The sequence below is a fragment of the Molothrus ater genome, chromosome 18, assembly GCF_012460135.2.
Source record: "Molothrus ater isolate BHLD 08-10-18 breed brown headed cowbird chromosome 18, BPBGC_Mater_1.1, whole genome shotgun sequence".
Classification (NCBI taxonomy): domain Eukaryota; kingdom Metazoa; phylum Chordata; class Aves; order Passeriformes; family Icteridae; genus Molothrus; species Molothrus ater.
Window position 1 is genome coordinate 2676171 of NC_050495.2, and position 18463 is coordinate 2694633.

Sequence of the window (18463 nt, forward strand, 5' to 3'; positions counted from 1 at the left end):
CATCCTGTGGATTCCCAGTCCTCTTTAGTGTAGCCAATACCTGGATGCAATTCCCTGATGAAAGCTAAAGGAGTTGGAAGCAGGGCTGAAGATGGGCACCCACCCACCCTTCCTTCCTCCCACAGCTCCAGGGAGATTTGTTGCTGTCTTTATGTTTTGGCTCATTGCACAGGAGCCTTGAGCCCCTTCCCTGGGGTCTGGACTAACAGCCAATTAACCTGCCCTTCAGTGCCTTCCTCTTTGCTTGAACAAGGGAGAGCTCACGTTGGTGGCCATGTGTTCCTCCCTTGGTGTGAGCAAACCCCGAGCCCGGGCTCAGTTGTTCCCCAGAGCAGCAGGACCAGCCAGGGAGCAGCCTCCTGGCAAACCTGGAGCGAGGAGCCAGAGCCCTGAAATCCCTTCTGTGAACCCCCTTGGTCTGAAGGAGTGTTTTGCTTCTGTAGTTGCTGCCAAGTGGTGGGGAACCAAGCGGATCGACTACGCCCTGTACTGCCCCGACGCCCTCACGGCGTTCCCGACCGTGGCTCTGCCTCACCTCTTCCACGCCAGCTACTGGGAGTCCACGGACGTTGTCTCCTTCCTGCTCAGACAGGTACAGTCATCCCCTCTCCCTTGTCTCCCTTGGGCTGAAAAATGCTTAGGGCTCTTTGGTTTTTTCCAGTGCACCTTCCATATAAGACTTGTCGATGCACAGAGGTAAAAAAATACCCTTTGCCCCTGCAGATCCCTTTTTTTCCTCTTCTTTGTTTTCCTCACCCGTGGTGTTGGTGGAGCTGCACACATACAGACTTCATGGACGTGCTGTCACACCTGCTTGGTTTGGGGCTGTGTGGTTTTTGGGCTCTTATCATCAGAGCAGGTTTCAGATGAGCTCCCTGGGAGAGAGTGAGAGAGAGAGAGATGGAGAGAGCCCAGGGCAGTTTCCTATCATCATTGTGGCAAAGGTCAGTGGCACTTGTTTCTGCCTGTGTGCCAGGTCAGATCTCAAGTCTGAAACTGAAACTTCTCAAACAAATAAAACCAGCACCAGATACAATAAAACCAAAGGGGAAGTTTTATATTTATTCAACATGAATTGATAGGCAGATTGCAGTTCTCCATTTTGCCTTTCTAAGTTATTGTTGTCTCCTCTAGGAGCTCATTGGGATTTGGTTCTCATTTGGTTCCTGCAGCACAAAGCAGTTCTAGGGCCAGGAGAATGGGGATTGCTGGTGTCTGGAGTCTGACACCTCAGATTTTATCAACCTATATTTGGCCTAAAATTCAAATTTACTGTCTAAAACGTGTTTTTTCCCTAAAAAAAATATTTTCCTTTCACTTCTTGGAGATGAAGGGGGAGTTATTTGCCTTAAAAAATATGAACTCCCCAAGGGATGACACTTAGAGCATGGAGCTGGAAAACAACAAAACCCAAAGGAGCTCTGTGGTTTGTGTTGCCCACTTCGGCGCCGGGTTTGCTTTGCATTAGCTCAGCTGTTAAATCCTCCCTGTTCTCCTGCAGCCTCCTCTGCTGCAGCTCTCAGTTATTTATGATTCTGTTGGCAAACTCTCTTTCAGTGTTATCTCCCAAATAGTGTGAGAACCATAAACAGCAGCAGTGTCAGTGCTGGTGGCAGCTGAGCAGTGCTGATAATCCAGTGAGACCCTTCCCTTGCCAGGCTGTGTCCAGGCTCTGCCTGCACACCCAGCCCAGCCTCACAGGGCAGGAAAGAAGGGAGAACTCTCATGGTGCCTGAGGGGCAAACAGTCATGACAGTCTCATACACAAAGTCTTCCACTTGGTAAATAGCCAATTATTCAGGTTTCAGCCCAAACCTGGGTCTGTTGCACTGTGTGGTGTTTCAAACCTTGTGGCTTGAGTACCTGGAGGAACCTCTCCATCCATTCTAAGCCTGCTGGTGCCTGCCTGGGTAGTCTGGCACCCCCTTGCCCAGTCCTGTCTCTGTTCACTCCTCTTTGCCTCAAGACCCAGGGGTTTTCTCATCTTTTGTCTTCTCGCTGTCCTTCACCAGCACCACACAACTGCTTCCCCTAATAAGGACTTGTTTCTAATGGCCTTTGAAAGTCATCTCTAGACAAAATGTAAAAAGAAGCTGTTGAACAGTTTTAGTCTCCAAAGATTAAATCTTGTTAAAACAAGCCCAGATAGAATTCAAAATACATTCCTGATTTAAATAATTTTCAGTAAAATTTGTTATTTTGTTTACATTGGATTTCCATGAGCTTCCGCCCCAGCAAGCTCATCCTCCCTGGGGTCCTTTTTCCATTTCCCTGGATGAAAACCAGCTTCAGCTCTGCAAAGAGGGCTGGCCTGTGTCAGCCAAGCTCAGCTGGAGAGCTGCTGACCTTTCAGAACATGTTCAGGACCTTGTAAAAGAGCCCACATTTAGGAGGCCTCTTAATTTTTTGATCACCAAGGACTACTGGCAGTTTTGGAGTTCTCTGTGCAGGGTCACCTCCCAGTCCTGCAGGGCTGTGAGTCTTTGAGGTGTCCCCAGACTCTGGGTGTTATTCTTCCTTTTCCATTCTAGAGGTAAGAGCAACCTAGGTAGGAGTTAACCCTCCTCTCTCTGTGTTCCTGCCTCCCATCCCCGTCCTTGCCCTGGTGACAGGCAGGAATTGGCTGCTTGGCAGTGATGTCCCACCAGCACAAAGTCCTGGAGTTCTGTCAGCCAGGACAGACAGACAGCCTGGGCTCTGCCTCACATGCAGCCAAGCCAGACCCCTGTGTGCCTCCACAGGGGTCAGATCAGTGAGAGGAGCAAAAGCCACGGGAAAGGGTTGGGAATTTCAGTAGGAATTGGAAATGAGCTGAAGGAACAGCATCTGTCAGCATGGGGCCAGTCAGAGCAGCTGGTGCTGGGTCTGTTACGGAATGGGGAAGGTTTGTGTCCCCTGCAGGCCGTGGGAAGGGACCAAGGGACCCTGGAGGAAGGGCAGGTATCTCAGTGCAGAGTCAGTTTTGTACCTCCTGACAATCCAAAAACCTGCATCCCAGCCAGGATTAAGTCAGCACTGGCCACAGGCTTTGCCAGTGCAGAAAAGGCCACTTGTCCTTCAAACCTGCAAGGTGACAAAGTCAGCAGCAAACTCAGGGGCCTCTCTCCAGGCACTGCCCTTCCTCACTGCAGGCTCAGGAGATGCAGAACAGCCAGGCAGGAGGAGAGGGCTGATGCCTTGGGGGGATCTGTCCTCCTGCAGGTGATGAGACACGAGAACTCGAGTGTGCTGGAGCTGGATGGGAAGGAGGTGTCTGTCTTCACCCCCTCCAAGCCCCGGGAGAAGTGGCTCCGCAAGAGGACGAACGTGAAGCTCCGGGTAAGGGGGGTTTGGGGCTGCTCTGATTGGGGCTGTACAAACTGTTCTGAGGCGGTGGCACAGACAGAGGGTTTGCTGGGCTGTTTTAATGGTTATATCCTACCTGGGTGCCTGTAAAAGAGCAACCCTAAAGATGTGTGTCAGCAAGGTCTCCTCTTAGTCTTGAGTCTGTAAAACGCAGGAAGCATTGGCTGTGGGTCAGGGAATGAGTCAGAATGGAACATCTTTCAAAGTCCAATAGTACCAGTTCTCAGCTCAGTAAATGCCTTTTGCTCCCAGTAAAGTCTCCAGTTTCTGAGAGGGCAATTCTGTGCTAGAACTGAAACAATATCAGCAGATTTCTCTGGCAGCTGTGTGTATTTCCTCCCAATTCCAAAGTGGGAGAGTTAATAGAGAGTATCAGAATTGCACGTACAACCTGCCATGGAAATTGGCTCTTCAGCACTCCAATCCACCCATCAGTTCAGGGCACAGAGCTTCACCTCTGCCACAGGTCAAATTCTTTCCCAGAGCTGAGGGTGGAGTGGAGGGGGGGAATGGCACAGAGAAACCCATGCTCCAATTTGTCCAGTTATATTTGGCATTTCCCTGTGAGGTTATCCATTGCTGCAAACTGTTTATTTTTTTTTCCTCCTCCCCTCTTGCCTCATGCAGAACGTCACAGCCAACCACAGGATCAACGACACCATTGCTAACGAGGATGGGCCCCAGACCTTAACTGGGAGGTTCATGTATGGTCCATTGGACATGGTCACCCTCACAGGAGAGAAGGTACCGTGTGTGCTGGGGGCTTGTCACCATGTGGTGACAATTGTGGGACAGAGGTAGCACCAGTCAGTGCTCCCTTGGTCCCTGCTGGGGTTTGCTGCACTTGTGTCCTGGCCAGGTTCTCCTGCTCAGACTTTTGGGTGCCTCCCACCAGGAGCAGCATTTGTCCCAGAGGTCTCACCACCGAGGCCAGGTTTCATTGCAGCCCCTGATGTTTGGGTGCTGCCCAGCCCAGATCCATGAAGTGCAGAGGGCGGGAGCAGGACCAACCCCGCTGCCACCCACAGGGGCTCGGGTGGGATGTCCCTGTGCCCAGCCTGTCCTGCTGGGGGTGACACAGCCTCGCTGTCCCCAGGTGGACATCCACATCATGACCCAGCCACCATCGGGGGAGTGGGTGTACTTTGACACGGAGATCAGCAACAGCAGTGGCAGGATTTCCTACGTGATCCCCGAGGAGCGGCGCCTGGGCATCGGCGTCTACCCCGTCAAGATGGTGGTCAGGTGAGGGGCCTGGGACTCGCAGGAGGAGCAAAGAGGAATTGGATTAGAACATGGTCCCTCCTGTTGCTGGGTGGGTTCAGAGCCTGGTTTGCCAGCAACAGAGACAAAGCCATTTGTACTCTGCAGCTGTAAGGGGAAAATCCATATTTTATTCTGGCTGCTGCATCACCACCAGCACAGGAATTGAGCTCCCACTGCAGGAGCAGGTCTTCTGCACCACAGGGCCTCGTGGCCATCTGCAAAACTGCACGAATGAGCATATTTTAAAGACCATAAACTTGTCCTTGAGGGACAGGACTTTGTACTCGTGATGATTCACAGCCCAGGGACTCCAGCTCAGCTCCGCTGCTGGTGTTGGGTTCTGGGAGGGGGAGGAGGGGAGCATCTTCTTGGTGGTGAACCCAGAAATGTTTTTCTAGGGGTAACTGTTGAGTCTCTGCTGCCAAGGAGTGCTAATCCATCCCCACTTGAGCACAGAGACCCTCACACAGTGCCTGTTCCTGCTCTAACTGAGGGTGGCATCACTGTTGGAGCCTTTGGGCCTGATGTGGGAGCTGCTCTGGGCTCGTGGTGCTCCACAGGTCCTGGTGATGCCCTGTGGATATTTTGATGCCTCTAAACACCTGCATCCCTTCCCTCAGGGGTGACCACACGTTTGCTGACAGCTACATCACGGTGCTGCCCAAGGGGACAGAGTTTGTGGTGTTCAGCATCGACGGCTCCTTCGCAGCCAGCGTCTCCATCATGGGCAGCGACCCCAAGGTCCGCGCCGGGGCCGTGGACGTTGTAAGGTCAGGGCAGGGCCTGGGGTGGTTGATCTGACACCAGCCCTGCTCTGCAATCCATTGACTCGTGCCTTTCCTTCCAGGCACTGGCAAGACCTCGGCTACCTCATAATCTACGTCACGGGCCGCCCTGACATGCAGAAGCAGAGGGTGGTGGCGTGGTTAGCACAGCACAACTTCCCCCACGGCATCGTGTCCTTCTGCGACGGGCTGGTTCACGACCCGCTGCGGCACAAGGCCAACTTCCTGAAATCCCTCATCACTGATGTAAGCTTGCCTCTGCTGAAATGGGATCGTGGCACGGGTTTAGATTGCTCCTCATCCAACCACCACTGTCAGCACCGGTCTCTTGGCAGCAATGTGACCTGCAGTGGAAGATTAATCTGTTCATTTTATTTTCATTCCTTTATTGCTCTACAAAAGTGTCTATTCTGTTAAATTGTGTTGCCTCTGCTCTGCACTGCTCCATTTCATCACTGCTCCTCAAACCCCTAAGTGAACAGAGGCAGCAGAGCCTCCCTTCCCCCCCACATGCACTTTTTCACCTGCTTGGTGGCTTTTTGGCTGCCTGTGGTGGGGACAGCAGGGCTGAGAGGGGATGGAGCTGCTGCAGAAATGGCTTTGCTGGGAGAAGGGAGATCTTCCAGGGCTTTGACCCTTGGCAGGTCCTGATAGTGCTCAGCCCAGAGCCTCAGGGAAGCTCCAGATAGAAAGAAGTTTTTTGTGTCTGCCAGGTGAAGGAGCTGCCAGTGTCCCAAGCACTTTCCCTGCCTTCATTTGCAGGAAAAGCCTGTCCTTAACTTACTTAGGCTCCCTTTTTGGCCTGAGTGTCAGTGGAGGGAGCAGCTGGCTCTCAGTTGCTCTCTGGTCCTCCACAAGTTTGGGACCAGGGTCAGAAATTCTTTTTCCATCTCCCTGACGTGTGGTTCTGGGCTCAAAGCTGGCCAGTGTGTGGTGGCACCAATGTCCACACCTCCCCTGCCAGCCCCTGCTCCAGCCCACTTCAGAAGGGGTTGTCCAGGAGCTGCTCTCTGCCTGGAGTAGAGGCAGAGGTATCCCTGAAAAGCAGCAGGTTTTGCAGCCTGTCCCTTCTCCTTCTGCCCACCAGGTAATAGCAGCTTGGCTGTGGAGGGGAACATTCCCGGCTAATGATTCCTGCTCAGGTTTGCAGCTCCTCTCCCCTAGTGACAGCAGGGAAGTGTGCAGCATCCTTGCCCCCTGCAGACCTCAAGGAAGGCTGTGGATCAGCAAAGGGAAATCTGTTCTTGTATTGCTGTCACTCCTCTTGTCACAGCCTGTAAACATGCCCAGCTCTGTTAATTAGCACTTCCCAGGGTGGTTCATTATCCAGCTGGGAACTTGCATTAGTTCCAGTGACCTGAGATTCATTCCCACAAATGCTATTGGAAAACCCAAAGCCCAGCCTGCTGAGCAGCGTGGGGTGCCTGTGTGTTCTGACCCTGTGCTGCTGCTCTCTGTCCCCCAGCTGCACATGAGGATCCACGCAGCGTATGGATCCACCAAGGACATCTCCGTGTACAGCTCCATCAGCCTCCCGCCCACGCACATCTACATCGTCGGCCGACCCACCAAGAAGCTGCAGAGCCAGTGTCAGGTAGGAGCCAGCCTGGCTGAGCCCTGGAGGTGCTGCTCCCCTGGGAGGGAGGTGGGAATTTGGTCCTCACAAGTCTGGTGACTGAGCAGGGTGGGAACTGTCCCAGGTAGCAGGGCCACATCATGGGTCTGAGTGCTTCCAGGGCAATACGGGGCTTGGTCCTTCTACAGCAGCTGGGAGTCAGGGCTGGAGGCTGAACTGAGCAGATTTTCCAGTTGTGGCTAGAATGAGGCCTAATAGGGGTAGTGTAGGAGTTTGGGAAGCAGTGGGAAGTTGCTGGATTTCTCAGGTATTTGTGGCAGAGGCCAGTCATGCTATGCAGAGGATAAGTCTGATGTCTCCAATTTGGTTGTAAAGCACGGCTTGAAGGGCAGTGGTGTTTGTCACTATAGGACACGAAAATACACAAGTGCACACTGCTGTTCTCAAGGTGAAGAAAAAGAGAGGTTTATTTTCTGACTCCAACATTTATAGATTTCCAAAAGTGACAGTGGACTGGAGGGTGACAGTGGCACCTCTCCAATGACACTGGTCAAACCAACAGTCCATCAACTTTCTCCTCCTCCGTAAAAGAATGCAAAACAATGAGTTATTTACAAAAAGTGTGTGAGAAAGTTCACTGCAAGAATGTCAACATCAGAAGGCTTAGAAAATCTTAAAAAACCAGGGTGACAGGTGTTGGCTTCTGCCCGACCGTGTCATCAGCTGATTAGAAGGAAGGACATGATTCCGACTCCTCCTCAGCCAATGAATAGCACAAATAGGTTGTTGGCGATGATGAGGGTGAGTATAGCGATTAGGAAGAACAGTAGGTAGGTGAAAAATTTTGTAATGTAGGGGTCTGAGGCCATATATCATGTTGCAAATTGTAGGATAGATCATGATACGAATAGTGCAATGGGGAAGAAGGTAAGGGAGTCGAAGTCTATTTTTAGGCTGATGGGGATTTTGAAGTTTATAATGAACTTTCATTCCCAGAAGGAGGTGAGGCTTTCTGTTCCAGAGTGGATGTAGATTGTTATTGGGATTAGGCTGATTAAGAAGGAAGTTTTGACTTCCCAGAGAACCTGGCAGAGTGAACACCTCTGGCTGCCAGTGGCTCTCAGGGAACCGCGTCCCACCCCTAACGCCCGCCCTCACCCCGCAGTTCATCACGGAGGGCTACGCGGCCCACCTGGCCCAGCTGGAGTACAACCACCGCGCGCGCCCCGCCAAGAACACCACGCGCATGGCGCTGCGCAAGGGCAGCTTCGGGCTGCCCAGCCAGGCCGAGTTCCTGCGCAAGAGGAACCACCTGCTGCGCACCATCTCCTCCCAGCCCGCCAGCGCCGGCGGCCACCGGCCCGAGCGCACCCAGAGCCAGTCGGACAGCGACAAGGACAGGGACAGGGAGCGCAGCCAGCGCAGCATGAGCATCGCCACGGGCTGCTGGGGCCGCAGCGCCGCGTCCCGGCTGGAGTCTGGCCTCCTGGGGCAGAAGTAGCCAGGCCGGAGCCAGGATTGTCAGCTGCAGCCACCGGAGGAGAAATAAAGGGAAAGAGGGACGAGGCCGGTGTTTCGGGCTGGAAGGGTAAATATGGTGCTACTCTAATACCACGGTGTTCTGGGAAGAGACGGGATGTTTCCCACACGGAACGTGCAGGCCTTGCAGCGGGAGCGGGAGCCCGAGGAGCAGCTGGAAATCGGGGGGGAAGTCTTCAGGTCAGGACAGCGCTCTCTCCTGCCTCCTTCTCTCATCCAGGGTCAGTGACTGTAAATAGGTGCCTCCTCGCCTTGTTAGCCATCACACGGTGACCGAGTGCTGTCCTCAGAGCCACAGAACAGGGCACGAGGCTGGGGGAGCTTGTCCTGGGCTGTGCCGGGAGTCAGGTGGGGGCTCTGGGGTTGGGTAACGCCGCTCCCCCGGCCCCAGCGAGGGATTTGTCGTGGGCTGTGCCAGGCCGAGCCACCGAGAGCTTTCCCTGGACAGAGAGCTCCACGTGCAGCCACTTTCTCGAGGAGCTGGTGCAGTGCAAAGCTGAAGCTGCATCGAGGCCGATGGCAGAGGCAGAATGTCGGCAGATTCGTGCCCAAGACAGCGGGGTCATTATTGTTATTACTGTTATTTTTTAAACAGATCTTTTAGAAGCCGATGGAATTTAATGTGGTGACCTATTAAAAGAGGAATACAAGCTATTTTGTTTGAGCTGTTACAAACCTCAGACACTTAATTGCTGTTAAAGTCTCCAAATAGTCTCGCTATGTATTATTTCCAGCAAGTAACCACCATATATTTGGAAGCAGCTGAAGGCACTCAGCAGCTGGATTGCATTGCAGTTCTTCTCATCCAAATGCAGGGTCTGACTCTCTCAACATCCACCTCTGAGACCTTTTTTCTTCCCAGGTTCTCTCCAAGTTCAGTAGCAGCTTTCATGGGAACTAGACTCGCTTCTTTTACCTATAGTTACTGAACTGTAAAACCTCATTGTTTTTTGCACTGATGATTTTTAGAATGGAAACCTGTTACCATCTCATGTAGCTACACCAGTGTTTGTAGTGCATGACAATGAAATATTGCTAAGCCAGGGTGTGTGTGGATATCTATACATATATACACACACACATATATATATGTATATATTTAAAAAAAAAAACAACAATCTGTGCAGAAGTTTTTCCAGCAGTAAGGAGACTGTAAGGAAGTGTGCCAACAATGTCAGGCAACCTCAAGAAAAGGCCATATCTTAATTTTTCTGGTGTGTTTCTCAGTGGATGTGCCTGAGGCACTGGGTTTGTGCTGCTGGAGCGAGCTGGTGGGCGTGTGGCAGAGAGCTGGCACCCCAGTGACACCCAGACAGGGACAGAGAACAGTGCCTGGAGCCAGGGCTTGCCAAAAAGCCCCTCAGTCCTGTCCCTCTTGGGGCCAGCAAAGGTTCCCTCCTTGCACACACCTCCTGGGGCAGAGGGGCATCCACACAGGGGTTCCACATTTACAGACTCCAGCTGGCCTCTTCACGTGGAGATTTTCTAGTCCTACCGAGCTCCCTGACTGTGTGTAACCCTGCTTTCCCCACCACACTCTCCTGTCTTTATATCACTTTCTACTTATGAGGATCTTATTTATACCAGAGAATTTTTTAGACTGGCTGCTTCATTTTCTTACCAGTTTCAATAAGCACGGTGCAGGACGGCCGCACTGAGATACACAGCACTGTGAACGCTGCTCTGCTCGCTGCCTCTGGGCCACGGGGACAAATCCAACTCATCCAGCTCCTGTGTTCGTGGTGTGGAGGGTCCAGGCCGAGGCAGAGCAGGGACAGTGCGGAGCTGCCGCCGGCATCAGAGCCCCTGGAGCGCTCAGACCCGACTGCAAAACGTTTCAGCCACTTCTCTTTGGTAATTATCCGAGTACAGAATGTACCTGATGACTTTTTGTTACCAGAAACTGACTTCCCTTTCTGCTGACTCAGCTTGGCTCTCTCTGAATGTACATCCAGAGCTTTTACTGGGTTTGGAAACAATGAGAATTTGTCCCAGCTTTTTGCTAGCCGAATGTTCTATCAAACAGATGCCATCTGAGTAGGAAGCCAAGCCACAATCCATCCTGTGAAGTCACCAAACCACATCACTAAATAATTTCTGCAAATTTGGATATGGCCTTTGCAAAATTCACCTTTCCTCCAAGTCCAGAACCGAGACATGACCTGTACATTTTCCAGTTGATGAGATGTTCACATTTTCTTATGTGTAGATAGTGTAAAACAGAGGCGAATGTAAATGTTCAACATAAAAAGTGGATATATAAAATTGAAAGTTATTTATTTATGTAGAGGAAAAAAAAATGTCTGGAGGGACTGGAACCTTCAGGGTTCATTAATATTTTAAAAATGTAGCTTTTTGTTTCAGGCATTATGTACAAAGCAATTATTTTATGGACCAAGTTTAATGTAACTGTCAATGAATGCAGAAGTGCAATATGATACTCACCCTCTCCATCACTTCATGTTTTAAACAGCTCCTGACCAGTTAGCCTGACAATCACAGCACCTCTGTCCTCATCCTTTGTTGAGCTTCTTGAACCTTGCCCGGGTCCTTCCCCTGGCCCCCATCCGTTGCCATTGTACGGATCCAACACGGAGAAGCAATTGTAGAGCAGGACCTTTATTGCTGCAATAATTCCCTGGGAGGTGGGTGGAGTTACCAGGAAATAATGCCACAAAGTTTTTCCTCACCAACTCAGTCCATCCCCGTCTCCATCGCTCAATCCTCAGCCGCCCCCATCTGGCACTCATCCCTCTGAAGCCGAGATCCACACTCACAGAACAATAGCAATAGTTTCCCTCTGTGTTTATAACCTGTTTGTCCCGAGCTGTTTTGGAGAGCAGTGCATGTGACCCGATGCCTTTCCACGTGGATGGAAGAGGATCCATTTGGATGTGGTGAGGGAAAGATGAATGTATATTCCATCCTTACTAAAGGGGCACTGTCGGGGTAAAGACCTAATTTATCCTTGTTAGGAGTAACTTGTTTGCTTTGAAAGGAGAGAATGGGAAGTTTCTTGTCCTCCTCCCTGGGCCGTTGTCTGGGCAGCCCTCGGTGACAGCCCACGTCCTGTTCTGCACATCAGCACAACACAGCCTCGGGCTTTGGGGTTGCTTTTCTGTTTCCATGGGAATCAAACTCTGCTGCAGAGCTCAGATTTTTTATGAAAAGCAGCTTTTTGTATTACTGCACCCTTAGGCCGGACTTTCTACCTGACGCTGTCCCTTTAAAGTCTTTTAAAAAAAAAACAGAGAGAGGAGCCCGTGCATTCCCTCCGAGTCATTTTCCTGGGTTTGCTCAGATCACTCAGTCAGATGAGGCGAAATCCTAATACCAAAAACCGTTTACAGTGTCGGGGGCACGAGCCCAGAGCAGGAATCAGCCAAAGGGTCACCACCACCCCCCAGCAGCCGCCGTGCTTGCTGTAGCAGCCCCTTCTTCAGGTATCGCCACTGTTTGCTGCATTTCCTGTTAGTTCTAGAAGCCTTACGGTCCCCTCCCTCTGCCTGTTGATACCCTCGACTGTCAATTTTATATTCCAACAATGTTAGTTATATTTTATTTATAAAAAATTGCTCTAGGGGTACCAGCTGTGCGTGGGGAAGCAGCAGGGGATGCCCGAGGGCGCCGGGGCCGCCCCGCGTGTGCCGTGCCCGTGACTCGCGTGTGTGTGGCAAACCTTGTGTACAACTTCCTTCTCCTCCTTGCTGTTAGTGCATCGTTCCAATGCCTGGTGTGCTTCGTGTACAGTACCATTGTGAGTTACACAGATTAAAGAAACGGGAAGGCTTTTCTCTGTCTGCTTTTTTGGGCTGGGGGAATACTCTAGGAACAGACAAGTCATCAGATGTGAGCAGGTGCCAGTTTAATGGGGTTACAGCCATGAACAGAATGAGGAAACCCTCTGTGGAGATCAGTCCTGCAGGACCCATTTGTCCTTTAAACCATTTGTCCTTTTCTTTTTTACAGTTTGCAGATTTATGGTCTTCCCAGCAAGGGAAAAGGCTGCTGTGTTTGCTTCAGAGCAGCCCTGGGCCCTGAGCAGCCCAGAGCCCCAGCGCTGCCCAGGGCCTGTGCTGTGGGGAAGGGACACGAGTTGCATGCAGGAGCAGAGAGCAAGGCAAAGCCACCCCTGCACAAAGCACACCTGCACAGAGGCCAGTGCAGTGTGCCAGGTCAGTGCTCCCCTACCCGAGGAGGTGAAGCTGCAGGAAGGCTGGGAGAAGCCCCGGGGCTCAGTGGAGGGTGGCACTCAGGGCTCAGAGGAGCTGCAGCCTGAGCAGAGCCACAGCCACTCCTGTCTGAGCAGGCTCAGGGAGTGCAAAGGGCCTCTAAGCCAGATCCAGCAGGGAAAGGGCCATGAGCAGCCCCTGAGGGGAAGAAGTGGCAGCCAGCTGTGTGTTTTGTGGCCTGGTACACCCTGTCCTGGCCACAGCATTGACCCCTGCCCCCCAAAGCCCAGAGCACCCTGAGGTGCTCAGCACCCTCGAGCCTGTCCCCTGGGTGCTGCTGAGCTCCTCAGCATCCAGAGGAGCACTGGGGCAGATGGCTCAGGTGCATTACAGCCACACTGGCCTGAGCTGGGACAGGGAGGGGAGAAGCTGTTCACTGGGAGAGGAGCCACTAAAGTCGCTCTCCTTCCCAGTCAGTAACTTACAGAGCAGCTGGAAAGGGCCCCTGGGGAACACCTTGACACGGTGCTGTCTGCGTGCTCCAGAGGCTCCCCCTGGGCTGGCAGGGGCACAGGAAGGGCTCCAGGGCTGGCTGGGGCCTGCCCTCACTGCAGCATCCCCGTCCTCACCTGGAAGGCCAGCCCATCCCCACGGGTGGCTTGCTGCAAGGGACACACAGCACTCACAGCACTCCCTGCCCAGGCCTGCAGGACCACCAGCACCACCCTGGGGGCCCTGGCAGTGCTGCAGGGCTCAGCTCATGCCCAGGGTGGAAACACAACCCCTCTGGGTGCAGCAGCTCCCTGGCTGTGCCCAGACCCCCGTGCAGCTCATGCTGGTGCCCAGTTCCCCCTACCTTGTTAATCTCCTTGTGTCTCTCCTTGCTGACGATTTCTTCCAGGACTTCCCCGTCCCCCTTAATGAGCCTGCAAGACAAGCACAGGCCCAGGAGCCCTGAGGGTACTGGCCAGTTCCTGCAGCTGCAAAGATGTGACCCCACCCCGAGGGCACCTGCTGTGCCCCAGCTCCCCCAGACCAGGAGCAGGTGCTGGGCTGATGCACCTCCAGGCAAGGGCAGGGCTGAGCCACCCCTGACACTGCATTTTGTGACTTTGGTTTTGTGTTAAGCTTAAACAGCACAGCAGGCTGTGCCATTGCTCCCGTGGGATTAATGTCACACACTGCAGCAAGGACAGGAGTGCTCCCCTGAGAGCTGAGGGCCAGCTGGCTCTGCCCCAGGCTGAGGGCACTGCCTGCTGTGTGCACTCAGTCACACTGGCACAGCAAAACGATCCCAATGAAAGCATCCCCTGTCACCCTACAATCCACAGTGCCTCAACCCATGCAAAACCTCTTTGTTTTTTCATAGAATTCAGGTGTGGTCCTGGCTGCCCCAGGAATCTGCAAAGCCATTCAGGAACAGGAGCCAGTTTGGGCCTGAAATGCAGCCAGGCTGGGGAATATCTTGCTGAGCAAATTCCAAGCAAGTGTTGGAGGCGGCTCACACCTCCAGACATGAACAGAAATTTAATTGTCTTCATTACGTGCCTTACAGGGAACCGACCTTTGTTCCACACCTCCCTGAGCCCTGCAGGCTGTCTTCTATTTTAAGACTGGACTTGTCATACCCAATTCTCTTCAGCATGACGTTTTCTGCTTGCTGAGAAGATGCAGTTTATTAAAAACTGGGTCATTTCTATTTGGCAGCTAAATGAACTTGGGTTTGATCACTGTCTGTAACCCCACAGGGCACATGCTCCTCACTCCCACCTGGGTGTTACCAGGGCCCAGGGCTTTGGAGCTGAAAGGTGAGTGGATGCAGCAATGGGATACTGGGACACAGCCCAGAGTCCCTTGTGTGCACACAATTCAATGGTTTGGTGTCATTGTGTCACACTCTGGGTAAGTCACACCAGGCCTGATGAGGGGGGACCTGTGAGGGGTTGGCTCAGGCCTGTGCTGCTGAAGGGGGTTCAGGTGTGGTGCTGCAGTGCCATGGACAGGCATCCTCCAGGCCCCCAGCCCACCCAGCATGGATGGGAATGGAGACCCCAGGCCATACCTGGTTCTCCCGGTCTCGGGATCCAGCACTCTCCTGATGACGCTCTGCCGCGCGTCCCACTCCTCCTTGGTCATCGGCTTCATGGCCTGGATCCGGGACTTCTGCTCATCTGTCAGAACTGGGGTCAGCAGGGCTCAGTCAGAGCTGTGCTCCAGGAGAGGGCACAGCACCGGGGCTGCAGCCCATGGACAACATTCCACACCTCCTTCCCGGCGGTGCTCAGGGTTTGGTGACAAACCTCACAAAAAAGGGACACTTCACATCCCTTTGGACCAGCTTTGCCAGGATTTGCTGCTGACTGTGTCCTTCCATTTGGCCTCTTTGTTCCCCACTCCCATCTATAAACCACATCCTGACACTTTACAAACCAATCTCTGAGTGTGGCTCAAAGGTGGGCACCATAGACAGGAGGGAAGGGAGCCTGGGGCTCCTCCCTGTACCCAGCCCTGCTTCCCTCAGACACCCCAGATGGAAAGGGACCAGCACAGGCTCCAGCAGGAGGGAAAGAGCTTCATTACCTGGCCCAGAGTCCACCACTGACTCCTTCTGCCACTGCTCCAGCGAGGGGCCAGGCGCCTCTTCTCCCCTGGCTTTCTCCTCCTTAGCCCTCTCCTTTGCCTTCTTCTTTGATTTCTTCTTTATTTTTTTCTTCTTCTTCTTCCTCTTCTTTTTGTCTTTCTGTTTCACTCGCTTTTTTTTGCTGTCTTGACTCTTCTTCACTTTGGAGTCGCTGTCACTGGAGTCATCAGAAGAGGAGCTGGAGGAAGAGGAAGATGAGGAAGAGCTGGTGGATGAAGACGTCCCAGAGGAAGAGGTACTGGCCTTCCTCTTCTTTTTGTCCTTTCCTTCCTTCTTCTTTTCTGCAATTCACAAGAAGAGGGTGAGTGGGGCAGCCCTGGCCCTGCAGCAGCAGAGGTGTTGGTTTTTATCCCTCTCCCAGCCTGGTTTCTTTCCTGCCTGGAATTCCCCTCTGTTCCACATTCAACCCAGGATGCTCTGTGGTACCAGGGCTGCTCATGGAGGGGCTGAGAGCTCTGAACTTGTCAGCATGAGATCAAAGTGGGCACAAAGTGCAGGACAAGGTGACAGACACCAACTAAAACCAGGGACCCTCTTCTCCCCCCTGGGCCCTCTCTGTGCACCTGTCCCAGGGAAATGTGGTGTAAGCACAGGCTCAGGGGCCTTCCCCACCTTCCCTGGCTGCTGCCAAGCTGGAGGTGTGTCCATGAGAGCCAGAGATCCTCTTCCTCAGTGGAGAGCTGCTGCCCTGCTGTGAGTCCTTGCTGCTCTTCCTCCTTTTCTTCTCCTTCCTCTCCTGCCTGCTCCGGGAGTCGCTTTCGCTCCTGCTCCGCGAGCGCTTCCGCGAGCGGCTGTGGGCCATGGCAGCTCCTGGGGAAAGGGGGAAAGGGAGGGGTCACATCAGAGCCACGGGGGGACCAACCCTGCCCAGCAGCCCAAAATCCTTCACTCCAGTCTGAGACAGCAGCCCTGGCAAACCTGCTCCAGGTAAACTCCCTCCCTGCTCACACCCTGCCCATCTCCCATCATGGCCTCGGGGGATTCCTCCAACCCCCACCACAGAGCCTGGGCAGGGAGCTGGCACAGGGACAGCCCTCAGCTGCCTCAGACAAGTGTCTCCAGGCAGGTTTTCCACCAGGAAAACCTCCCAGCAGCTTTTCCCTGCGCTCCTGCTGTTTGTCCCTGGAGGATTGGGCTGACCCCGCTGGGGCAGGCACAGAGCAGGGCTGTGCCCATGGTCACCCCATGGTCACCCCATGGTCACTCCATGGTCACCCCATGGTCACTCCATGGCACCAGGAGCCAGCAGGAGAAGCTGCACCAGAGATGGACACAGGCAAGGGCTGATGGACACTGCAGCCACAGTCAGCAGAACAAAGCGTCCTCCCTGAGTCAACCCCCCGTTACTTAAAATGCTGTGAGCAGGCACAAGCCAAGGGGAAGAATGAGTTTTTAATATTCCAATTTACTCTTAGAAAACAGATGATGCATTGAGCTGCTATCCCTGTCTATCAGCCCCAGGGACGCCGGCGGCCCCAGGCCAGTGTGATCCATGCTCTCATTAATTTAAAAAACAAACTGGCACCGTGGGCAGAGCAGGAGCTGGGAACGCTTTCTCACAGCCACCTTCCAACCACCACATTTAATGAATTGTTTGTTTACCACCTCGACATTCCCAGGCAGCAATTTGGATTTGCTCCCGAGCAAATCAGACCTTTGATTGATTTCCATAGGGAAATTTCAATCAGGAAAAAACTCCAGAACCAATGAGAACCATTACAGGCATGCAGGGAAGGGTGAGAGGATGAGAGTCCTTCATGCACACACACCCAGCAGCTGCCCCTTGCACGGGGCCTTGATGGGGCAGCGTTTGGGACTCGGATCTTTCCCTTCTGGCTGTGGCAGCAGGAAAAACCCACTGTTATACATCCACAGCAGCAGGAAAAACCTACTGTTCTACATCCACAGCAGCAGGATCAGTGGCAGCAGGAAAAACCCACTGTTATACATCCACAGCAGCAGGAAAAACCCACTGTTCTACATCCACAGCAGCAGGATCATGGGTCTGGAGCTGGGCTCAGACAGCAGCATCCCAGTGACAAATCCCAAATCCAGCAGCATCCCAGGCCGGCTGTGCCCCAAGCCGGGCTCTCACCTCCACCCTGACACCGGGCAGGGCCCACAGCGCCTCCTCCGGCGCACCCAGCCCTGCCCAGGCCCGGCCCTGGCGCTGCTGTGCCCCGGGCGGCTGGAGGGGCTGTGCCTGCCCTCAGCCCCGGCACGGGGAGCCAGCGAAACGCGAGGTGCGCTGGCCCTTTAAGAGCTCAACACGAGGTGCGCTGGCCCTTTAAGAGCTCAGTATGAGGTGTACTGGCCCTTTAAGAGTTCAGCACGAGGTGCGCTGGCCCTTTAAGAACCCGTGCAAGGTGCGCTGTCCCTTTAAGAGCTCAGCGGGAGCGTTCTGCGCGCGCGGCTCAGGCGCGGCCCCTTTAAGTGCGCAGCTCTTTATCAGCCCCCCCGGCCCCGGGGCCGCCGCAGCGCTCGGGCCCGTGCCCCCCCGGCCCGCCCTTCTCCGGTGTCCTCAGCCGGCCCGGCCCGGCCCCGCCGCAGGTAAGAGGAGCAGGAGGGAGCGGGAGGAGCGGGGACTCACCGGGCCGGGTCCCGCCGCCCCGAGCGGGGCTCCCGCCGCCGGGGCCGCGCTGGCCGCCTCCCGCCTCCGTCCGCCGCGCGCGGGGCCGGGCAGCAACCGGGCTGCGCTCTTTGGTTCCGGGGGCCGCCCCTCAGTTTTTGGGGAGGATTCGAGCAGATCGGGAGCGCTCACGTTCGCCAGTGAACGAGGTAAAGGCTTCGAGACTGCGTTTCTCGGTAGCGACTCCTCGCTCAGATACAACCACCGGTTTCTTTCCCCCGGTGTAATTTTAATGAGCTTTGCTAATGAGCAGCTCATCAGCGCCGTGTGCTAAAATCCAGCGGGGCCGCTGGGAGAGCTCAATGAACGAACACCTTTTGTGCGAGCTGCTCACAGTTCAGCCCTCCACAATCACCGATGTGACTGCCCTCGTGCTCTGATTACTGCACTGAACGCATCCATGGAAAAGCCCCTCATACATTCAGCAGCATCTATCCAGTATCGAGTTAATTTTCCAAGGGGAAATCAGACAATATTTGGCTTTTTTAGTTTGTTTAGTAGATGGAAGTG

At 53.8% G+C, this 18463-nt stretch overlaps 2 protein-coding genes across 9 annotated transcripts in view; one reads left to right on the top strand and one right to left on the bottom strand.

The window, feature by feature from the left end:
* Positions 1 to 12302, top strand: part of PITPNM2 (phosphatidylinositol transfer protein membrane associated 2) — a 126251-nt gene extending 113949 nt beyond the window's left edge. For all 6 annotated transcript variants that reach the window (XM_054516751.1, XM_036393080.2, XM_036393081.2 and 3 more), the window contains 8 exons: positions 444 to 592; positions 3202 to 3318; positions 3973 to 4089; positions 4442 to 4590; positions 5232 to 5381; positions 5459 to 5642; positions 6862 to 6990; positions 8138 to 12302. In XM_054516751.1, coding sequence (XP_054372726.1) covers positions 444 to 592; positions 3202 to 3318; positions 3973 to 4089; positions 4442 to 4590; positions 5232 to 5381; positions 5459 to 5642; positions 6862 to 6990; positions 8138 to 8473 — 1331 coding nt within the window. In that variant the 3' untranslated portion in view covers positions 8474 to 12302. The remainder of the gene's footprint in view (positions 1 to 443; positions 593 to 3201; positions 3319 to 3972; positions 4090 to 4441; positions 4591 to 5231; positions 5382 to 5458; positions 5643 to 6861; positions 6991 to 8137) is intronic.
* Positions 5696 to 17975, bottom strand: ARL6IP4 (ADP ribosylation factor like GTPase 6 interacting protein 4). Of its 3 annotated transcripts, none has more exons than XM_054516753.1 (6): positions 17915 to 17975; positions 15937 to 16134; positions 15264 to 15605; positions 14746 to 14863; positions 13540 to 13609; positions 5696 to 5740 (listed from the first exon to the last, which is right to left on the bottom strand). In XM_054516753.1, exons 2-6 carry the CDS (start codon positions 16124 to 16126, stop codon positions 5711 to 5713), a joined length of 750 nt encoding a protein of 249 aa, XP_054372728.1. In that variant the 5' UTR covers positions 16127 to 16134; positions 17915 to 17975; the 3' UTR covers positions 5696 to 5710. The 3 variants fall into 3 exon arrangements, with proteins under 3 accessions (XP_054372728.1, XP_036248979.1, XP_036248980.1); XM_036393086.2 differs by lacking the exon at positions 5696 to 5740 and adding an exon at positions 12360 to 13345; XM_036393087.2 differs by lacking the exons at positions 5696 to 5740; positions 17915 to 17975 and adding exons at positions 12360 to 13345; positions 17420 to 17482.
* Between the last annotated feature and the right edge of the window lie 488 nt (positions 17976 to 18463).